An 18,906-nucleotide genomic window follows, 5' to 3' on the forward strand; every position below is an offset into this window, starting at 1 on the left:
TAATAAAAATAAGAAAATGCTCAAAATTAGTCGTTCATAGTATCGAAATTATAGAAAAGCTAAAATATCATTAGAAGACCTTTTCATAATCATTCACCATTATTAAAAATTTTATTTATTTTGAAAAGAATTAGCATTTAATATGTATTTATTTTTTAGAAAAAAGTATATAATTTAAAACAAAAAGTGTAAAGCAATTCGCAAGGGAATATAATTTACCCAAATATTTGTTGAAGCACAAGTAGCAAAACAAAGTTGGGTTTCGAAACATTTTTTTTCTTTACTTTAAATTCCAATAAAAGAAATACAGTATATTTTTTATTCGTAAAAATTAAAAATTATAATAATTCACACTCTGTCAACTGTGATAAGAGCTGCATCACTTAATACTTAACTTGAACTTTAAAAGTTTTCCTTTATCAGTAACCAATAACATTTAAACCAAGTTCAAATTAAGGACAAAGAGGGTAAAACCCACTTTGCCTCGTTCTCCTCACTCTCTTAGATTCATTCATCTTACATTCGTCCAGATTCTTTGGATGTCATTGGTTGTCACGCTGCCACGTCATCAACACCGCCTATGATATTCTGGGCCGAAATTTCTTCCTCCTTAAAAAATTGAATCTTACATTTTTCCACTCAAAATATCAACAATTTTATTTTATTTTATTTTTTATGTCATTTCATTTCTTATTCCAATTCAACTTTCACCTACACAAGTTTCTATTCAAAGGAAATTGGTCATTTGAATGGCTCAGTTGTTGTCTCCAGTGTACACTGAACCTCTCAAATCGAATTTAAGTTCCATAAGCTCATGGAGGATGCTACCAAAGACTGCAACTCCTTCGAATTTTGTAACACACAATGGCAAACGAAGAGGGTGTGGAAGGGTAAGAGTTGCTTCTGAGGAAAAATCTTTTTCAACGAGTGGCACTGCTGTTGTAGATGACTACTATGCAGTTTTGGGTCTGGTAATGTATCACACTCTGATTTATTTTTTCTCTGTTTACTTCCCTCTAAAAGTATTCATACATGGTAAAAAAAAAATCATAATAATAAGTTGAAGTCTTTTCTCATTTGAATAACTTTAGAGACAATAGGGAAATCCCAGATGATAAATTAAGTGAGATGTATAGCCATGATATTAATTCTGCATTGCAATGAAACTTAGGATATTGTGAAAACTACTCAAATTTTCCACTATTAGACACTTATGACTTTAATATAAAAAATGAAGAATTATATTTATTTATTTATCATTCATATGAATTGAAGAAAGTATCACAAGATTTACAATAACCCATCCAAGCTGCCCAATCAGTTAACCACAAATGAAGAATTTAATACAATACATGATACTGGCAAACTTTTTTTACTTACTCTAATTTTGTAACAACTAATTCGAAAGTTACATCTAGAGTAATTGTGGCTGTGAGAGTAATGCTATAATTTTTTTTTATTATTAATAAATGTTAATCGTTAATTTATTAGTTGGGATCGAACCGGTGAACTTTCCCTCCTTCCCTTCTTTTAGAGTAGTGTTATAATTGAGGGAAGAGAGAGAACATTATTATCAAGATATATATTAATATCATACTGTATAGTGTATGTTTAATGATTGGTTGATCCATTTCACCAGCTTCCAGATGCCACTCCAGGGCAGATCAAGAAAGCGTACTACAATTGCATGAAAGCTTGCCACCCGGATTTGAGTGACAATGATCCTGAGGCTACAAATTTCTGCACGTTTATCAATGAAGTATATGGGGTGGGTTCCATTCTGAATATCATAAATTTCAAAACTTTGAGAAAAGTTTCTTCAAGTTTTGTTGTGTTTTTTTTTTATATAGTAAATTGACTATTACAGTGCAGGTGCTCAGTGATCCCATCCAGCGTATGATTTATGATGAAATTCATGGGTATTCTTTGACTTCAATCAATCCTTTTCTAGATGATTCTAGTCCAAAGGATCATGTTTTTGTTGATGAATTCAGCTGCATAGGTACTTGTTGTCACTCTAATGAAAACTATAATGTTATCTTATAGTATGTTCTTGTCAAGCACTCTTATGTCTCCATCTTTCTCCTCTTTTGGAAAAAGAATGATGGTTCTATCTAATAACACTTCCTTTGTAGAAAAAGTGAAAAACAGTTATGAATCTACCAAGAGTTGGTTATGCCAAAGAGAACAACATTGACATCTAAAATTTGCACTCTAGATGTTGCTTAAATGTATTTATTAGATCCTCAACTAGAACAATTCCAAGGCATGTTATGTAATTGTACTTCAAATCCTTGAACAGGCTGCAAAAACTGTGCCAATGTAGCTTGTGATGTGTTTGGAATAGAGGAAGAGTTTGGAAGAGCCAGAGTGTACAGCCAATGCGGGAAGCCTGAATTGGTTCAACAGGCTATTGATAGTTGGTATATCTATAAGCATTACTCTAATCATTCATTTCTCTATCCATAGTTTCCATTGATATAATTAATTTTAAGCATATTAGAAGTTTAATGAAACCCGGTTTCACTCTTTAATGTCTGACCATGACCATGTTTTTTTTGTAAGTGTCAATAACACACTGATCTAATTTTTGTGATGATGGCATTGCCTCTAGTGTCACTGTTGTTTTATAAAAATCCTTTTTGTACATTTTCCATTTTACTATTTATGATTGGGATTAAATTGTTCTAAGGTCTTTGGCCCTGCATTTTACCAGAAAAAGAGAGGGTTTTGTTATGGGCTGCATCACATAAGTATATTGGTTATTGATTGTCTTTAAGAGTGTTACGGGCAATTATAATCGATTGAACTTTCATTAAATCATGATGGCTCGTATTTATGTTATTCATACACCCTTTGCCAACTGCATAAAAAATGTCTCAAATCAGTCAAGGGTTTAACTCAAATGATTTTAATTCCACGTTCAGAACCCTCCTGAATTAGCATGATTCCTCTGCTATTCTTTTTTGTGCCAGTGTTGACGGTTATGATCTACAACTTTTGAAGCCTTTGATTTCTAGCATGCTGAGAAATGTGTTGAAATGGGAGACAAATATCTAGAAACCAAAAAAGAAAAAAGAAGTTAAAAACACTTTGGGATATAATATAACAAGGGACTATTACACCTGCCCTAGCCCCTAGGCATGTTGGTTTATCATGTATGGATATAGGAATGAGCCTTCATTCTTCAATACAATTTATATTTTTAACTGGATCTGTATGACAAAGGCATTGTTTGTGAAGTAACTAGGATAGTGGAGATTTCAGAAATTAATTTGACAATAACTGTTGTGTTTTAGCCCTGTTGACTGCATTCATTGGACATCAGCTGCACAACTATCATTGCTTGAAGACGAAATGCGCCGCGTAGAAAGAGTCAATGTAAGGCCAAATTAAGTTGCAAAAATCTATTTCTTCTGGATCTTATTTTCCTTGTAATCTCTATTCCTAAGATTGTGTGGTCGCTTTTGTTTTTTTCCCTCTTTTAGATGGCTACTGATATATGAGAAACAGTTTTAACCAAGTAGCATATGGCTTTAAGTTTTCAAACTGTAATATTTCTTGATTGTTTCTGATCATATTTAGTATAGCCTCAATTTAACTACATATGATTTTTTTTTTTTAAAAAACATGAAGTTTGTCTCTCATAGTAATGATATTTTTCTTCTTTTAAAATGAAGTTTTAGTCTTTTAGATAACCAATGAGCTAAAGTAAGGTAGTTTTTCTTCTACAAATGGTATACATTATAATTCTGTCTAGTTAAGCATTTTGTATACCATTAATATGTATACTGAGCATCTTAAATGTGAGCAGGTTGCCCTAATGCTTTCAGGAATGGGATCAGCATCTGATGTTTTCAGAATGGTAAGAATAACTCATACACTACTGGGTTATTTAAATGTTCAGAGATTTTCTTCCAATTTTTTAACTACATTTGTGTATATTTTGGGGGGAGTTGATGAGCCTGCCTTGGTATAAAATATGGTTGATATCATCATATTCTGCATGTCCTACAACATAGCTCCAAGACCTTGAATTTGGAATTTTCTTCTTTCTGATTCTGGAAATAGTGGTTAAAAAGTCATGATAACATGGATTATGAAAGCACTTCTTCAAAATGTGTCATAGTAGCACTATCATTGTTCTATTCTAGTGTTCTTGTCACATAAGTTTCATGCTTATTTCAGAGAAAATCTTTTAATCAGCATGCCTAAAATTTTAATGTTTTTGCATTTATGTAGTATTTATGTTGTCTCCTCTAACATGATCCAACCAAACTAAAAATGACAGGCAAGTTCCCGATGGGAAAAGAGACAGGCAAAAGTCTTGGTAATAACTCTTACATTCTCATTCACCTTTTTTCTTTATGTGCTTTAGTTGGGGAATCACTTATTTACGTGCAGTTAATGGTATGGGAATTTTCATGAATTTTCCTACTAATCTGTGAAAAGTGTACAGGTTCTTAAGGTATTAAAATTAAGGTAAAATTGTAAAGTTGGTCTCCCTATTTGTCTCAAAATTTGATTTTGGTCTCCCTATAATTTAATTCACGCTTTCTCAATTTTTTGTAATCCCGAGATTGAACGTTGACTACTTGTCAACGTTGATCGCCACATATCGCGTATTTATTGGACGTTAATTTCGTGCACCTAATTAATAGTAACCTCCATTAAAATCGCAACACTTGGCGGTCAAGGTAAGCAATTGATAGTGAACGTCTAATTTCGAGGTTGAGGACTGAAACAATAGGATTGTAAAAAACTAGGGGAATAAATTCGTGAATTAAATTATAAGAGGACCAAAATCAAATTCTGAGACAAATAGGATCAAATTTGTAATTTTGCCTAAAATTAAAGAAAAGTACCATTTTGATCACCGAAAAATAGGGTTGACATTAGTTTGGTGGTCTCTTAAAAAAGTTTGACCGGCATTAATTTATTCCTTGAAAGATAGAAAGTGACATCATGTTTGCTTTTCTGTCATTGACACCAATGGCACCATGCCACTTCTCATCTTTCCAAGACTAAATTTATGTCCCCTGGTGTTGAGAAACCATACTGAACTCAACCCAATCTTTCTGACCAAAAGAGTAGTTCACTCTTGATATGAGCAAGTTTCTTTTCTTAAACACTTAAGATTTCTTATTTGTCCTTGATTTTGATTGGAGGATCTGCATGCAGTTTAAGATAATGAAATATTTACTGAATAATACGGAACCTTTTTGGAAAAAATTTAGTTCTTAGAGTTTAGAGTACTTAATTTTACATTAATGAGGGATGTCTCAAACTATTGTGAATCTTCATTTGACAAAAAATTTCACACCAGCTTCAATGTCTCTTTATTGGGTAGAAAATTGTGATTGTTTGTTAGTTTCACGGTATAAAACATGTTATGCATATGACTAAACATTGTTGAGTGTCGTGCAGGAACAAGCAAGATTGAGAATGATGAAGGAAAAAGGTTCTGATAAAACAGATATGTTCTGGAACAATCTATGGGGCAAACCAAAAGACTTAAGTTCAGGTATTGGATGTGAAAATACAAAAGGTTTCTGCTAAATGTTGGATATTATAGTTTTCATCTGCCAATGTTTTCCTTTTTTCAGTTGTTTTGCTTTAGAACTTTATTTCAGCCATTCCTTTTTTTAGAGGAATTAAATTTGCAATTTCTAGCCTCTAGTAGCTATCAACAAAATTTGACTCCACATCAAAAAGTATGTTTCAATAAGCCTGATTATTTGGTTATGCTAATTGTTAAAAGTTCAAAAAAAAAAATTGCACTCTCATTCAATTAGAAATTATACTAAATAAAACTTTTAAAGCAATTATTACAAAAGTTAATTATTTTTAATTATATGACCATCTATGATTAGATATCAATGTAAAAAAACATTTTCATTGTTTACAATCTTTCAAATGATAACCATTATGCAGAGGAGGAAATCAAAGAAAGAGCAAAAAGGGCTGCTGCTGCTGCTAGAAGATGGAGGGAATACTCAAGAAGAGGTGTTGATAAGCCTCCCACATTTAAACTTCCAGAGACAGCCTCCAGCAAGGACTAGTGACCACTATTTTCCCCACAGTCCTTCCTACACCTTCTATAACTATAGCACCCAATCCCATGTAATTAATTCATCCATAGCATCTTATTAATGAATCTCATAAGTTTATTTATCATTTAACAATCCATCATTGTATATGCTGCAACACTAATTACTGTAAAAATAATACAGATGATTTATAGTAAATACAGAGATATATAAAATAAAGCTAAGTTCAATGTGATGGAATTTCTATGTTTCAGCTATTTCCATTTGAATTGTTGGCTTCAGCATAAGTACTAATTCAAACTAACAAGCCGTGCAGGAAGATGTGTTGCTGAAATGACCAACAAAGGAACCTGCGGAGTAGACTCTTAGGAAAGCAGTAATTTCATTTTGTTAAGCCAATTTATCAAAGAAGAAAATAGAAGAGGAGAGTGATTAGGAGAAGAAAATAGGAAGAAAAAATAAAATAAGTTTTTCCATAAGTTAAAATTAATTTATGCATCAGTTAATTTATAAAAGTTCTCTTATATTAACTTCTCTTATAAGCTAATTTTATTTTATTTTTCTTTTATATTTTCTTCTCTACTAAGTGTTTATAAAAAAGTTTATCCAAACAAACCTTTACAAGTGCTTATAGAAAAATTTACCTAAACATACCCTTGAAATTCAGTATATTCATATTGTCAATGTTAACAAATATTGGCATATGAATTATGTCCATATGCAAAGTGAGAATAAGAACAAGTCAAAAATATTTTGAAAGATAGAGTGAAAATAAAAGGTTTAAATATCAAATTATTTTATGTAAGTTATCACTGTTTCATTTTTTATTCCTATAAGTTTATTTTTTCAATTTTAGTAATGTGAGTTGTCATTTTTTCAAGTTTAATTTAAATTTTAAATTATCAGTTATAAAAAATTATTAACCTCATCATTATCATGTCATGTTGACACCATTGTGTGGCACATAAACTAAAGATGATATCATGGTGACATCACCACATGTCATGTCAGCATAATATCACATCATCAATATCACATTAGCAAAAAAGAACACATCATCAATGTCACATCAGGGATATTAAAAAAAGAAAAGAAAATTATTGGTACTTAAAATGAAAAAAAAAAATTAGATGGACAAAAAAAGAATTTACAAAGGTTAAAAATGAAAATAATAGTTTGTATATGTAAATATGTTACTTAATGTTATGTGTATTCTCATTTTCAAATATTTATGTGTCGCAAAAAAATGACAATTGTCATATTAAAAATAACTTATGCAAAAACTAATAGCAACCAAATCTAGCAAATTAAATACTATGATTTTTTTTAGATGAAGTATGAATACAAAAAGCAAGAGACAAGGAAGCTTATAACACCATGAGAGAGTCTTTCATAATTTCTCTATGATGGTATCAAGAAGAGTCATATCTTTGTCCCAAAACACTTAAACACATACTGTAGCGAGTCAAAGTATGGCCACCAATCATGTGGCATACATGCATCGAATAAGCAAAATTCTATCATGGATAACCATGATTAAGGGATTAAGGTTGAGTTTCAAAAATTCTATTGTATTTCCACTTCCATGCCCACCAAGTCAAGGTTGAGAGGTTGGTAAGGGTCAGGTGAAGTGATAAGAGATATTAGTCACGAGGGACATTAAGGCCAAGAATGAAATCTTGGACTATGAAGAACAAGCACAACTTTAAGGATGTTCTATCATATGTAAATCTTTTTATTAATTCATTCATACTCATTTATTTTATATTAATCTTAAATTAAATTTATGCATGATGTTTAAGACTTAAATATTTGTTTGTCTATGTTACTTTTTTTCCTTTTAGACCATGTATTTTTTCCATCTTGTAAGTTTTTTTTTCATTTTTCGGGTTTGTTTTTCTTTTTTAGTTCTTATTAATTCCTTTTTTATTTTTAGTCCCTGTAAATTTTGTTTTTTCATTTTTAGTCTTTGTATATTTCATTTTTTTCAGTTTCAATCCCTCTAATGTCTTTGTTGTCAATGATTGGTCAATGTAGTAGCACCATGTTAACATTTGTTTGTCACGTCAACTACTAAGCAGACAATGTGGACCAACAAAATTGAAAAAACACCAACTTATAAAAACAAATCAAAAATAAAATAAATTTACAAAAACTAAAAAATGAAAGGAAAAAAAACGCAATCATACAAGGAACAATTTGATATTTATGTCATTATAATCATGGTTATGGAAATCTAGACCAGTCGATTCAACCGATTCAACTAGGAACCGGTTGTCTATCTAGTTTGGTTAACCTCCAAAACTGCTATGCAAGTGAACCGACCTTGAACGGAGGAAATCGTCAATTTGACTGGTTTGCACAATTCAATAGAAATCACTTCTTTTAAGAATAAAAATAAAATAAAATAAAACAGAAACAGTTTATTAGGTACACCCAACATTATTGCTGGTGCACCCAGCATTTGAAGTAAATGGACAAAAATGCCCTTCACTTAAAATATAAATTTCCTCCCTTCGCGTTATTGTTCATCGCATTCGTACTCCTCCTTGCACCGCTTCCTTTTCTTCTTTGCGCCTTCAACCTATTGGCTTCTTCTCTTCTTGAGCGTGAGCATTGGAGGACATCTCCGCTACTTGTTGGTTCATTTTTCGCGCATTGGCTGCTTCCGTTGAGACGTCTCCACCACTTCTACCATCGAGGTAAGCTTCTCCTCCTTCGTTAATGGCTGCTGCAGAGTGGAGCATCGTGGTTGGTCCATATAATGCATACGGACCACATGATCCGTATGAGTTATATGTATCATCTAATCCGTATAACTCATACGAATGACTTGATCCGTATGATATTTTTTAATTAATTAAAAAATTGAAAAATAGTTAGTTTATTTGTAATTTTAAATATAAAAATTTAACATAGTTTTAAAAATAGTTATTGTTTGAAAAAATATGTTTTCAGTTATGTTTTTAAATGGTTAGTTTATTAGTTAGTTTTGTTTTAAAAAAAGGTATTAATTTTAATTGTAAATATATTAATTTTTTATTTGTTTACAAATATTTTATTTGTATGAAATATAAATATTTTATTTTATTATTAAGTTTGTAAATAGTTATTGTTAGTTTATAAATGAAAAATATAATTATTGTTTGCATTTTGACCAAAATATGTAAGTATGTGGAAATGTTCAAATTATGGTTAGAACTAGAAGTTTAGGACGTGTCTTAGACAGAGTTATAGGTAGAGCCCTGGAGAGAGAGGATAATCGTCATTCAAATGATGTTCCTAACGGTGAAGGCCCACAGCATCTACACGTAGACCTTACGGATCACTTAATCTGTATGGTTTATACGAATCACATGATCCGCATAAACCTTACGGATTAAGTGATCCTATGTTCAAATTTATCTTACGGACTACATAATCCGTATAAAATATACGAAAAACTTACGGATCACTTAATCTGTATGGAATGAAAACCAAAACTACAATCGGCGTATCTTCGACGATGTCACAACTGAACCAACCACCGCAACAATCACCACCAATCCATAACACTTTCACCTCGACCGAAGCGACACCTCTCTCAACAAGAAAAACCAACACCAAAGGAGAAACCAAAAAAGAAAGCAAAGCACGGGAAATGTAAGTGGCACAAACAGTAAACGGAACTTAATAAATGAAGAAGAAGATGTAGGAATATTTTTGGAATTATAAAAAATTGTTGGATGCACAAACAATAATGCCGGTGCACCTAACAACACCCTTTAAATGACGTCCTTTTACTCTTTCTTTTTTTTTTTTTTCTTTTATGCTTTCCTTGGCACGTAAACAGTTAGCTTAGCCACAAACAGAATCCTAATCGCACACCACTACCGCAACGCTTCCCTTCTCGTTTCACTTGGTAACCTCAATGAATATTATAGTGATTAATTGATTACTAGTTATATGAATTATTTGCTTTTTCTAATTGTAGTTGCTAATGGATTTTATTTGGTATTGTTGAACTTAAATATTAATATCTTATATTAGATTTGGTTTCATGTGTTTTTTTTTTGTTATGTTATTACTTATGATAAGTATTTTAATTTTTAATATTATGAATTTATGATTATCATTTTTTTTTTGATATTAGTATATTACTTATTACATTATATTAAAAAAAATTAAAATATTATTTTATTAAAATCACTTCAACTTCTCGATTGAACTGTTGAACCATGAATTAGGATCTTCATCAGTTCAATGACTACTCCAATTTTAAAAACATTGATTATAATACACATCCGATTGTTTATAAATTTGAAGCCATACACCCAAATAAAAAATAAATAAATCGTGTCAAAAGGTAATCGTGGATAATTAAACAAAAGACCACAAATACGTGTAAATGATGCACATTGCATACAGCCCATGGACTATATTTTTTTTTTTAGCAAATCTTTTAGAAGGTTAAGGATTGTTTTTGAGTATTTTATATTTTGTTTTTTTATACATTGGATTGTTTCAGAGGTATCAAATCTTCCATGTTAAATAATCTTTTATAGGAGAATCTTGAAACATGATACTAGAATATTCTTGAATCCATCGATAAGTGTCACAACATACGCATTGTCTTCATCCAAATATCAACACACATGGTTTTTTATACTCGTTAAAATCCGTGAAATACAAGGAGCAGTGCAAGACTGCATGCAAGTTATATGCCAGCAACAAAAATATTGTGAGACCTTCACATTCTTTTTATTGCACGTGACTCAATCCTCCTATTATATATATATAAAAAATTATCTATTAACAATGATAATGATTCTTTATAATATTTGGGTCGGGCTATTATAGCAGACACAATAGTACTACTAGACACATCTAAGGCCCCACTATTCAAGCTATGCTAAAAAATAATATAATAAGTTATCAAAGCAATGATGTTCAATAATTTGGTAGATTTTTATGCTTGATACATTGTTTGAGAAGTGATCACTGAACAAATTGGCTACGTGTCCAATGTCAATTTAAGTTAACATGGACATGCAGATCATTGATCAAAGATTTGACCTTCGTACATGCTGTACAGCATATCCAAAAATTTGAAATTTCACCTTAGTTTCTTCCCTTTCATTTGTCCGATTGCCTGATCTGAGTTATGGAAAAATAGCGTTTATAAATTATGTTTGATCTCAACTTTTAAGTTATCCCAGATTTTTTAGGATTTTTTTCATTTTTAATTATAAAATTTAAGTTTAAAATAATATTTGTTTTTTTTTATAATATTCAATCTATGATGTTCATTGCATTAATTAGTTCTAGAGTAGAAACGCTTCTAATTAAAATAAGAAAGAAAATATATTAGTAAATAATTAAAAAAAACATTACTGATAATGATAATTTTTAAAAAGTTATAAAATTAAAATAAATTTATTATTATTAGTTAACTTAACCATATTTCAATTTTAATGAATTAAGTAATTGTCAATCGAATTAGGAAGGGATGAGTATATCAGAATACTTTTGTTGTGGACCAGTGGTAAAAATAATTAATTATTTGTGGGTTAGATTCTCTCTCTTCTTTGTGTCTCTTTCACTTGAACCCCACCATTCTTGTTATTCACTGAGCAACATTATTTAAGTCACTTGGGTTGGTTAACCCCCGTGTCAACTACACCAATAAAAGTCTAATGTTCAGACAATTGTATTGTATATTTGAATTGCTCAATTATTGAGAGCAGAGAAGACAAATTAATGAAAAGTGTATCTTTATGCAATTACAGCTTCTTAAAAGCACTTGGAATAAATTAACCAAGATTCTGAGAGGAAGAAACAAAATGTCCTATGTAGATGGAAAATTCAACCAATAACACAACACCCAGAACACAACCCAAGGCTTACGCTATTATCCATAACATAAGTATCTTTTTCATATAGGCACCCTTTCATAAATTACATTTTGCAGGGAGATTGACAAAGCTTAAGAGACAGAGAGAATTGAAAAATAATATTGGCTACAAGAAAAACTTGCAAAATATGTACATTTATTTTTATAGCTAGACTAGAAGTCTAGAACCTAATCTAATACTATCTACAATCACTGTTTTGCAGAAGACATGAAAACCTTTTTTGCTTTTCTTTCTATTGCTAATTGTTATTTGGACAATATGGACAAAAATTATATGTCATTTCACTAGCATTTTTTTCTAATTAAAATTGAAGTTTCATATCAGTAATCTAGATAACATAGGTTTACATTAAAGATCAACATAGATTATCCAAGTGAAACTCCAATTCTAATCAGAAAACAGTGTCAAAACTCAAAAAGTACTCAAGATTTGCATCTAAATTTTTTCCTACTTATCTTACAATGGATGCCACAGTGTGAGCCCAGAACCTAAGATTGTCTTTCATGTCAATTTCATTACCCCTAGCTGGTACCCTCCAATTCAACAAAGGATTTCCCATCTCCCTTTGGTCCAAAACATCCCAAGCCTCAGACAAATAAGGCTTATTATTATTATCAGAAACCACACTTTGATCATCACCCTGCCCTTCTTCATCTTCTTCTCTTCCCAGTCTCTGCAAGCCAGGTATCAAAGAGGCCAATTTTGAGTCCTTGTCCTCCTCAGAGAACACAAACCCCAAATCCATAAACCCTTTTAGCTCCTTAAACTCAAGCTCTGATAGGCTCCTGCTGGTTCTCACTTTCCTTGCCCTTCTTCCATGACCAAAGCTTTTTTGTTTTCTCTTAATGCTCATCCCTTCTTTTCCATGATTTCCACTAGAGAATTCTCTGATTTCCCTCTCAGAAGGGATTGTCCTAAGCCTTTGTGGGGTGAGCACAGAATTTGGTGATTGGGAATAATCACACAAAAGACATGTTGTGGAGTCCAAGTTTTGGTCACTATAGGACCTAACTTCAAGGGTAGGAGTTGGAACTAGTAGAAGCTTTGCATCATCAAGAGGAAGCACTTCCTCCACCACCTTATTGTGATCATGAGAGATTGAATTTGAAAGGGTTTTGTTAGAGAGAATTGAAGCCTCAAACCAGAAGGAATCTAGCAACCTCAGAACATGTTCTGCAGCCATTATTATTAACTGTGTCACAAAATGAATGAATGGCTTAAATTGAAATTAGATATCCTACAAAGATATGATGAGGATTGAGAAGGTTATAGAGATAAGATTAAAATGTGTGTCCTATGTGGCTATTTATATTAAGAGTGGCATTACTTAATTGCCGCTGGCTCTATATGCTTTTGTTTTATTCCCCCATTTTATTCGAATATGCAATTTGGGAAATTTCAGGAAGCTTTCTCCTTATGTTTGTCGGGTTCTGAGAAAATTATGAAATTAACATCTCAAGTGAATCAGATAAGGTTGAAAATTTTTAAATTGAGAATTAAATGTTGGAAGTTTCAAGTAGTAAAGGAAAAATCATTAAGAATTGGATTTGCGCTGTTTGAATAGTTTTACTGCCAATTAAGATTATGGTAAATATTTAATATAATAAATAAATAATCAAACAAATGGTGAAATTTTTTTCTGGATTTGTTAATTAAAGTGAGATGGTTGTTCTAAAATTTCTATTTAATTTTTTATATATGCTAAAAATTGCTTTAAATACATATAATGTTATTTCTATTATTTTATTTTTTTATTTGTGGAATGTATTAAAAAAATGAAGCAATTTCAATTGCTAGAGTTGTAATTTTGTTATACTAAAATTGAATTTTCAATTAGATACTAAATCAATAATAAATTTAGGTTTAAGTGATACTCGATTTAATCCCCTCAAATAAAATTTTTAAATTAAGTCTTATAAATAAAATAAATAAATATGATTAAAAGAAAAAATTCTACCAAAAATAATCAAGAAAATTCTCAAATAAAAAATAATCATCAATAAATTTGAATAGTACTTTATATTTATATCAATAACATGTTAATAAGCAAAGTTAAAACTAAACGAGTCAGTCCATAAATAATTCAATAGAATCCGCCTAGTGGTAGGAGCTGTAATATATTAACATGCATAAAATCCTAAATTTAAATCTTGTTATCGTTTTTATATACAATTATTTAATCTTTAAAAATAAACGCTATTTTTTAGAAAATTGATACCATGATACAGTTATTTAAGAAACTAGTATTTTAAATTATTAACTTTTAAAAAGAAACTCCCTTTTTTTCTTTTTAAGATATATAATTATTATTAATTTTGAAAACATGTATTTTAATTGAAAACTAATTTTTCTTTTGACTAAACATTAAAAAACTAGCCTTACAAAACTTACAATTGGTACTCAAACTATTCAAACAACACAGTTACACAAATCCAATTCTCAATTAATTTTCCTTTACTTTTTTTTTTTTACTTAAATTTTCCTTTACAAGAAACTACTTAAAATTAATTCTAAAATTTTCAACTTTATCAGATTCATCACCTTAATAGTGAAAGGATAAAAATTTAATACATACAAGTAACGTGCTTTATTCTCACTAATTAACTAAAAATTTTCACTAAAACTATTATCAAATTTTATAAATTTGAATCCACTAAAGTAAAAAAAATGAAAAAGAAATTGAATTATGGAGTGGTATAATATATTATAAAGTTATTTAAATTAATTTTTTTTACTTTTATCATTAATGGGAATTTTTAATATTTTAAGATGTAATCCTATTATTAAAAAAATAAGATAAATTTAAAAAAAAAACTGACAAACTAAGAGCACTAATTATTAAAGGAATAATTACTAGATGCGTATTACAAATTTGTCCCATCAATAAATATAACTCTTGGATATTATGAAAAAAAAACTCTTAATTATGTTTGACCAATCATTTCAGGTAGCTTATAAATAATAAATTATTTAATTAACTTATCAATTTAATTTAATGATTTTATTTCGCTAGTTTATAAATCTATTTTGAAATATTACTTTTCAAACTTATAATTTATACCTTTTTTCATGTTTGCAATAAATATTTTAATACAATTTTTCTTTTGCCCTTTTAAAATTTGAGAAAAACATTACCCTGGGAGGCATTTGGTTCACTTTCCCAAGAATCATAACTTTGGGAAACTTAATTTCCCACATTTCCCACATTTAGTATGCATTTTTAAGAAATATGTTTATGAAAAATTATGATTTCTGGAAATTATTTTTAATTCACATCCCCACAAAAATATTTTCGTGAAAATGATTGAGAATCTTACTTTTCCAATTTTTATTTTTATTTTATTATAATAAAAAATTATGTTAATTTTATTAAATTATTTAATGTGGTAAATAATTAAAATTACTAGTAAAACATATCATTAATTTTTTGATTCCTACAAAATTTATCTAAAAAATTTTAATGGTCAACTAAAACAATTTTTTTTCATTCTCAATAAACTCATGATTATGAGAATTCATGATTCATAGGAGTTATTATTTTCAGGCTTGAAAAAAATTTATTCCCTCCTAAAGTTCCCCTTGCCTTTATTTACAATAAACATTTTTTTTATCAAGCTAGCAGTACCTTTTATCTTTGTTCCTTACTCGTGCATCTTACATCGGCATAGGCCTACATTACCAATGGCAACACAACCACTGTCATAAAACAAAAATAGATTTGTTTAGAACTTATATATTATATTAGTTTAAAATTTAAAAAAAAAATCACAAAACATAAAATATTTATAGAAAAATATAAATGCATTTCTCACGTCATTTTCCATATTTTTATATGCAAGTCAACTTGAACCCATCATCGTATAACATGTGAATCCAATCCAAACATCCTGTTTTGGTCCATCCAACCCAAATATCCTTAAAAGTTAGAACTGCACGATTGGTTTGGCCCGTCAAAACTCTGTCATGATTTTATGGGGGCTATTGCTAGGTGCACCCACATTATTGTTGGTGTACCTAGCACTTAAGATGAAATGATGAAAATATTCTTGATCCGTAAAAGACTTACGGATCAACTTGAATCTATAAGCCTTTTACGGATCAACTTCATCCGTAGAAGCCTTACGAATCAACTTGATCTGTAAGCCTTTTACGGATTAAGTTGATCCATAAGACTTCTACGGATGAAGTTGATCCGTGTTGTTTCATAAAAGACTTACGGATCAAGCTAATTCGTATGCTTAATATAACATACGGATCAACTTAATCTATATCAACCTTATGGATCAACTTGATCCATATGATTTACGGACCACCTTCGCGCACACCTATCACAAATGCGAAAAAAATACAGAAATAATTTTGATGTTTTTTAAAAATACTGGGTGCACCAGCAATAATGCTAGGTGCACCTAACAACACCCTTCCAATAAGAGTGGCTACTTGTCTCGGACATGCTGATAAGAAAATTAATGGGGAGTTACTCTTGATTTCTACAATAATTACTATTGATCCTATCAACTTTTAAAACCCCGGAAAAATATTATTTTACCCCTCAGATAAAATCCATCCATCACAGCCTGTCTCTTTTTTTTTTAAAGTCAAAACAAATATACAACAGAACATGTTTTCGTTTTACCACTATAGATACAAACATAATATAATATAAAACGGAAACATGTTTTCATTTAAAACGAAAATCTGTTTTTATTTTATATTTTATTTGTACCCTTAGAATAACATAAACATGATTTTGTAGGAAGAATATTTTTAAACAAAAAAATTTTCAACCACTTGATAGAACCCAATAACAATGAAGTTAAGGTCAATAGCAACTCCCCAATTAATATTGTAACAATATGCTAATATTGCGCTTATAAGGCCCAACAGCAAAATCACTTGATGTTGTCTTTGTTGCTGTAGAAGAAATATTAATAATATATTTCCTACTGTCTCAAATACTCCCTTTGTGCTTATTTATAACGGATTTTTGTATGGGCAACTTTACACAAGTTAAAGGCCATTAAATATCTACTTTGCACACGTTCAAACTTGTGACTATGAACAACCTACATCAATTGATTCGCATGTTCAATGATTCATTCATACAAATAATTAATTAATGAATTTGATGTTTTTTATTGAATAATTTCATAGATAAATTTGATGTTTTTTATTGAATAATTTCATATATACTTTTAACAAATTCTATAAAGATTAATGAATTATTTTGAGTTTAATATTTATTTTTTGACAGTGAAAATAATTTCAACTATTTTTCTCTTATTTTTATCCTATCTAATTCGATGTTTATCCAATTCATTAGTTTGATATTTTTATGCACGGATATTTTTAAAAATACTTTTCAAATCAATATTTGTCTTAACAAAATAATGATATTAAAATATATACGATACCTATTACAATTTTTATGGCTGATTTATAAGTCACTCTCCGGTGAGAAAAATATAATATCTATAGTTGCTCAAGAAATATGTGGGTGAAACAAAAGAATATTTTAGAATTCTTATTGTGAAATGCGCGACATGATATGTGTAGTCCTTTAACCTAAAGCAAGTACGATATCCTATTTCCAAGTATGTTATTGAAAGACTCATACTACCTTGGACAAGGTCTCGATCATATCTTTATCATGGGTTTGGCTCTTAGCCTAAGATTTAGGCCTAATATATGTTTATTATATGCTACAACTAAAACCAATTTTACGGAATTGTTATACACATTATTTATTTTGTTGGTACACCTAACATAACATATATTATATTATTGATTTACGGATTCACAATCCATAAATTAATTATATATCAGTAATTCATATGTCATTAGAAGAATTATCAATCCATAATTAGCTTATAGATTATGAATTTATAAATCAATTACTAATCAATTTAATATGTATAAGATTTAATGATTGTCCAATATTAATATTACAATGCTATAATCAATTGAGCTAATAGGTCAATTGTTTATATATAACAATATATTTAATACACATGTAAATTTATATAATAAATTTTGTGACAATTAATTTTAATCTAATAATTAATTTGTTTACATATATAAATTGTAAATGAAACCTATAATTTTTATTTAAAATTTATATAATATATATATATATATATAAATACATAATTAAATCAAAATTAATTATAATAAAATCAAAAAATACATTAATAAATTTATGTTAATAATATTTTTTTTAACATATATAAATTTTTATTAAACCTACCCTTTTTATTTACAATGTAACAAATTAAACCTGGGTAATATGAAAATTACATATTGTGTGCTGGATGTACCACGAACAAATGGCGCGTAACAATTCCTTCAATTTTACGGTTAGCTGGTACATCATGCAGGCACGGACATATCCAAGAAACCATCCAAGGAGGTTGGATTTTTTTTATTTTAACTATTTAAATATCTATTTTTTAACAAATAAATATTTAATAAATAATAATTTTTATAGAATTATTTATTAGTTTTACACAAAATTAAAATTAGTTTTTATTTCAAATGATACAAGAAATAAATACATTTGTTTATAACATATATAATTTTTTCAGTTTTAAAAGACTTTTTATCTCACAAACACAATTACATTTAAATAGGAATCAAAATAATAATCTCAAAATAAAAAAAGAAACAAAGACATCAAAATATAATAATAACTGTCCTCAAATTTCATAACAGTAAGAATATATATATATATATATATAATAAAATATTAATAATTAGATATATAAATAGATAAATAAGACTTATAAAATAATACACAAAACATAATCATCTAGATAATAACAATTGATTTTTTTTAGTCATGGTATATATTGTTATATACCAGCTAGTATATATTATTAATTATTATTATATATGAGTTATAATATTTTTTCACTATATATATATATATATATATATATATATATATATATATATATATATAT

General features: G+C 29.1%; 2 protein-coding genes across 3 annotated transcripts; one reads left to right on the forward strand and one right to left on the reverse strand.

The window, feature by feature from the left end:
• The first annotated feature begins 541 nt into the window (after window positions 1–541).
• On the forward strand, window positions 542–6,290 carry LOC100799778 (chaperone protein dnaJ C76, chloroplastic). Of its 2 annotated transcripts, none has more exons than XM_003527285.5 (9): window positions 542–971; window positions 1,640–1,768; window positions 1,873–2,002; window positions 2,303–2,423; window positions 3,300–3,381; window positions 3,815–3,865; window positions 4,292–4,330; window positions 5,428–5,524; window positions 5,935–6,290. In XM_003527285.5, the coding sequence occupies exons 1-9, from the start codon at window positions 750–752 to the stop codon at window positions 6,060–6,062; spliced, it is 999 nt and encodes a 332-aa protein (XP_003527333.1). In that variant the 5' UTR covers window positions 542–749; the 3' UTR covers window positions 6,063–6,290. The 2 variants fall into 2 exon arrangements, with proteins under 2 accessions (XP_003527333.1, XP_006582275.1); XM_006582212.3 differs by having other exon boundaries at window positions 554–890.
• A 5,650-nt stretch (window positions 6,291–11,940) lies between these two features.
• On the reverse strand, window positions 11,941–13,227 carry LOC100800312 (uncharacterized). The gene has a single exon (NM_001317476.2). The coding sequence runs from the start codon at window positions 13,125–13,127 to the stop codon at window positions 12,396–12,398; it is 732 nt and encodes a 243-aa protein (NP_001304405.2). The 5' UTR covers window positions 13,128–13,227; the 3' UTR covers window positions 11,941–12,395.
• Between the last annotated feature and the right edge of the window lie 5,679 nt (window positions 13,228–18,906).

Source organism: Glycine max, chromosome 6 (assembly GCF_000004515.6).
Source record: "Glycine max cultivar Williams 82 chromosome 6, Glycine_max_v4.0, whole genome shotgun sequence".
Taxonomy (NCBI): Eukaryota; Viridiplantae; Streptophyta; class Magnoliopsida; order Fabales; family Fabaceae; genus Glycine; species Glycine max.

Bases quoted from the DNA above. Each gene is read 5' to 3' on its own strand.
- LOC100799778 (XM_003527285.5), top strand. From the start codon at position 750: ATGGCTCAGTTGTTGTCTCCAGTGTACACTGAACCTCTCAAATCGAAT. The intron at 1,769-1,872 runs GTGGGTTCCATT...ATTACAGTGCAG, and splicing joins TTATCAATGAAGTATATGGG to GTGCTCAGTGATCCCATCCA. The intron at 4,331-5,427 runs GTAATAACTCTT...AGTGTCGTGCAG, and splicing joins AGAGACAGGCAAAAGTCTTG to GAACAAGCAAGATTGAGAAT.
- LOC100800312 (NM_001317476.2), bottom strand. From the start codon at position 13,127: ATGGCTGCAGAACATGTTCTGAGGTTGCTAGATTCCTTCTGGTTTGAG.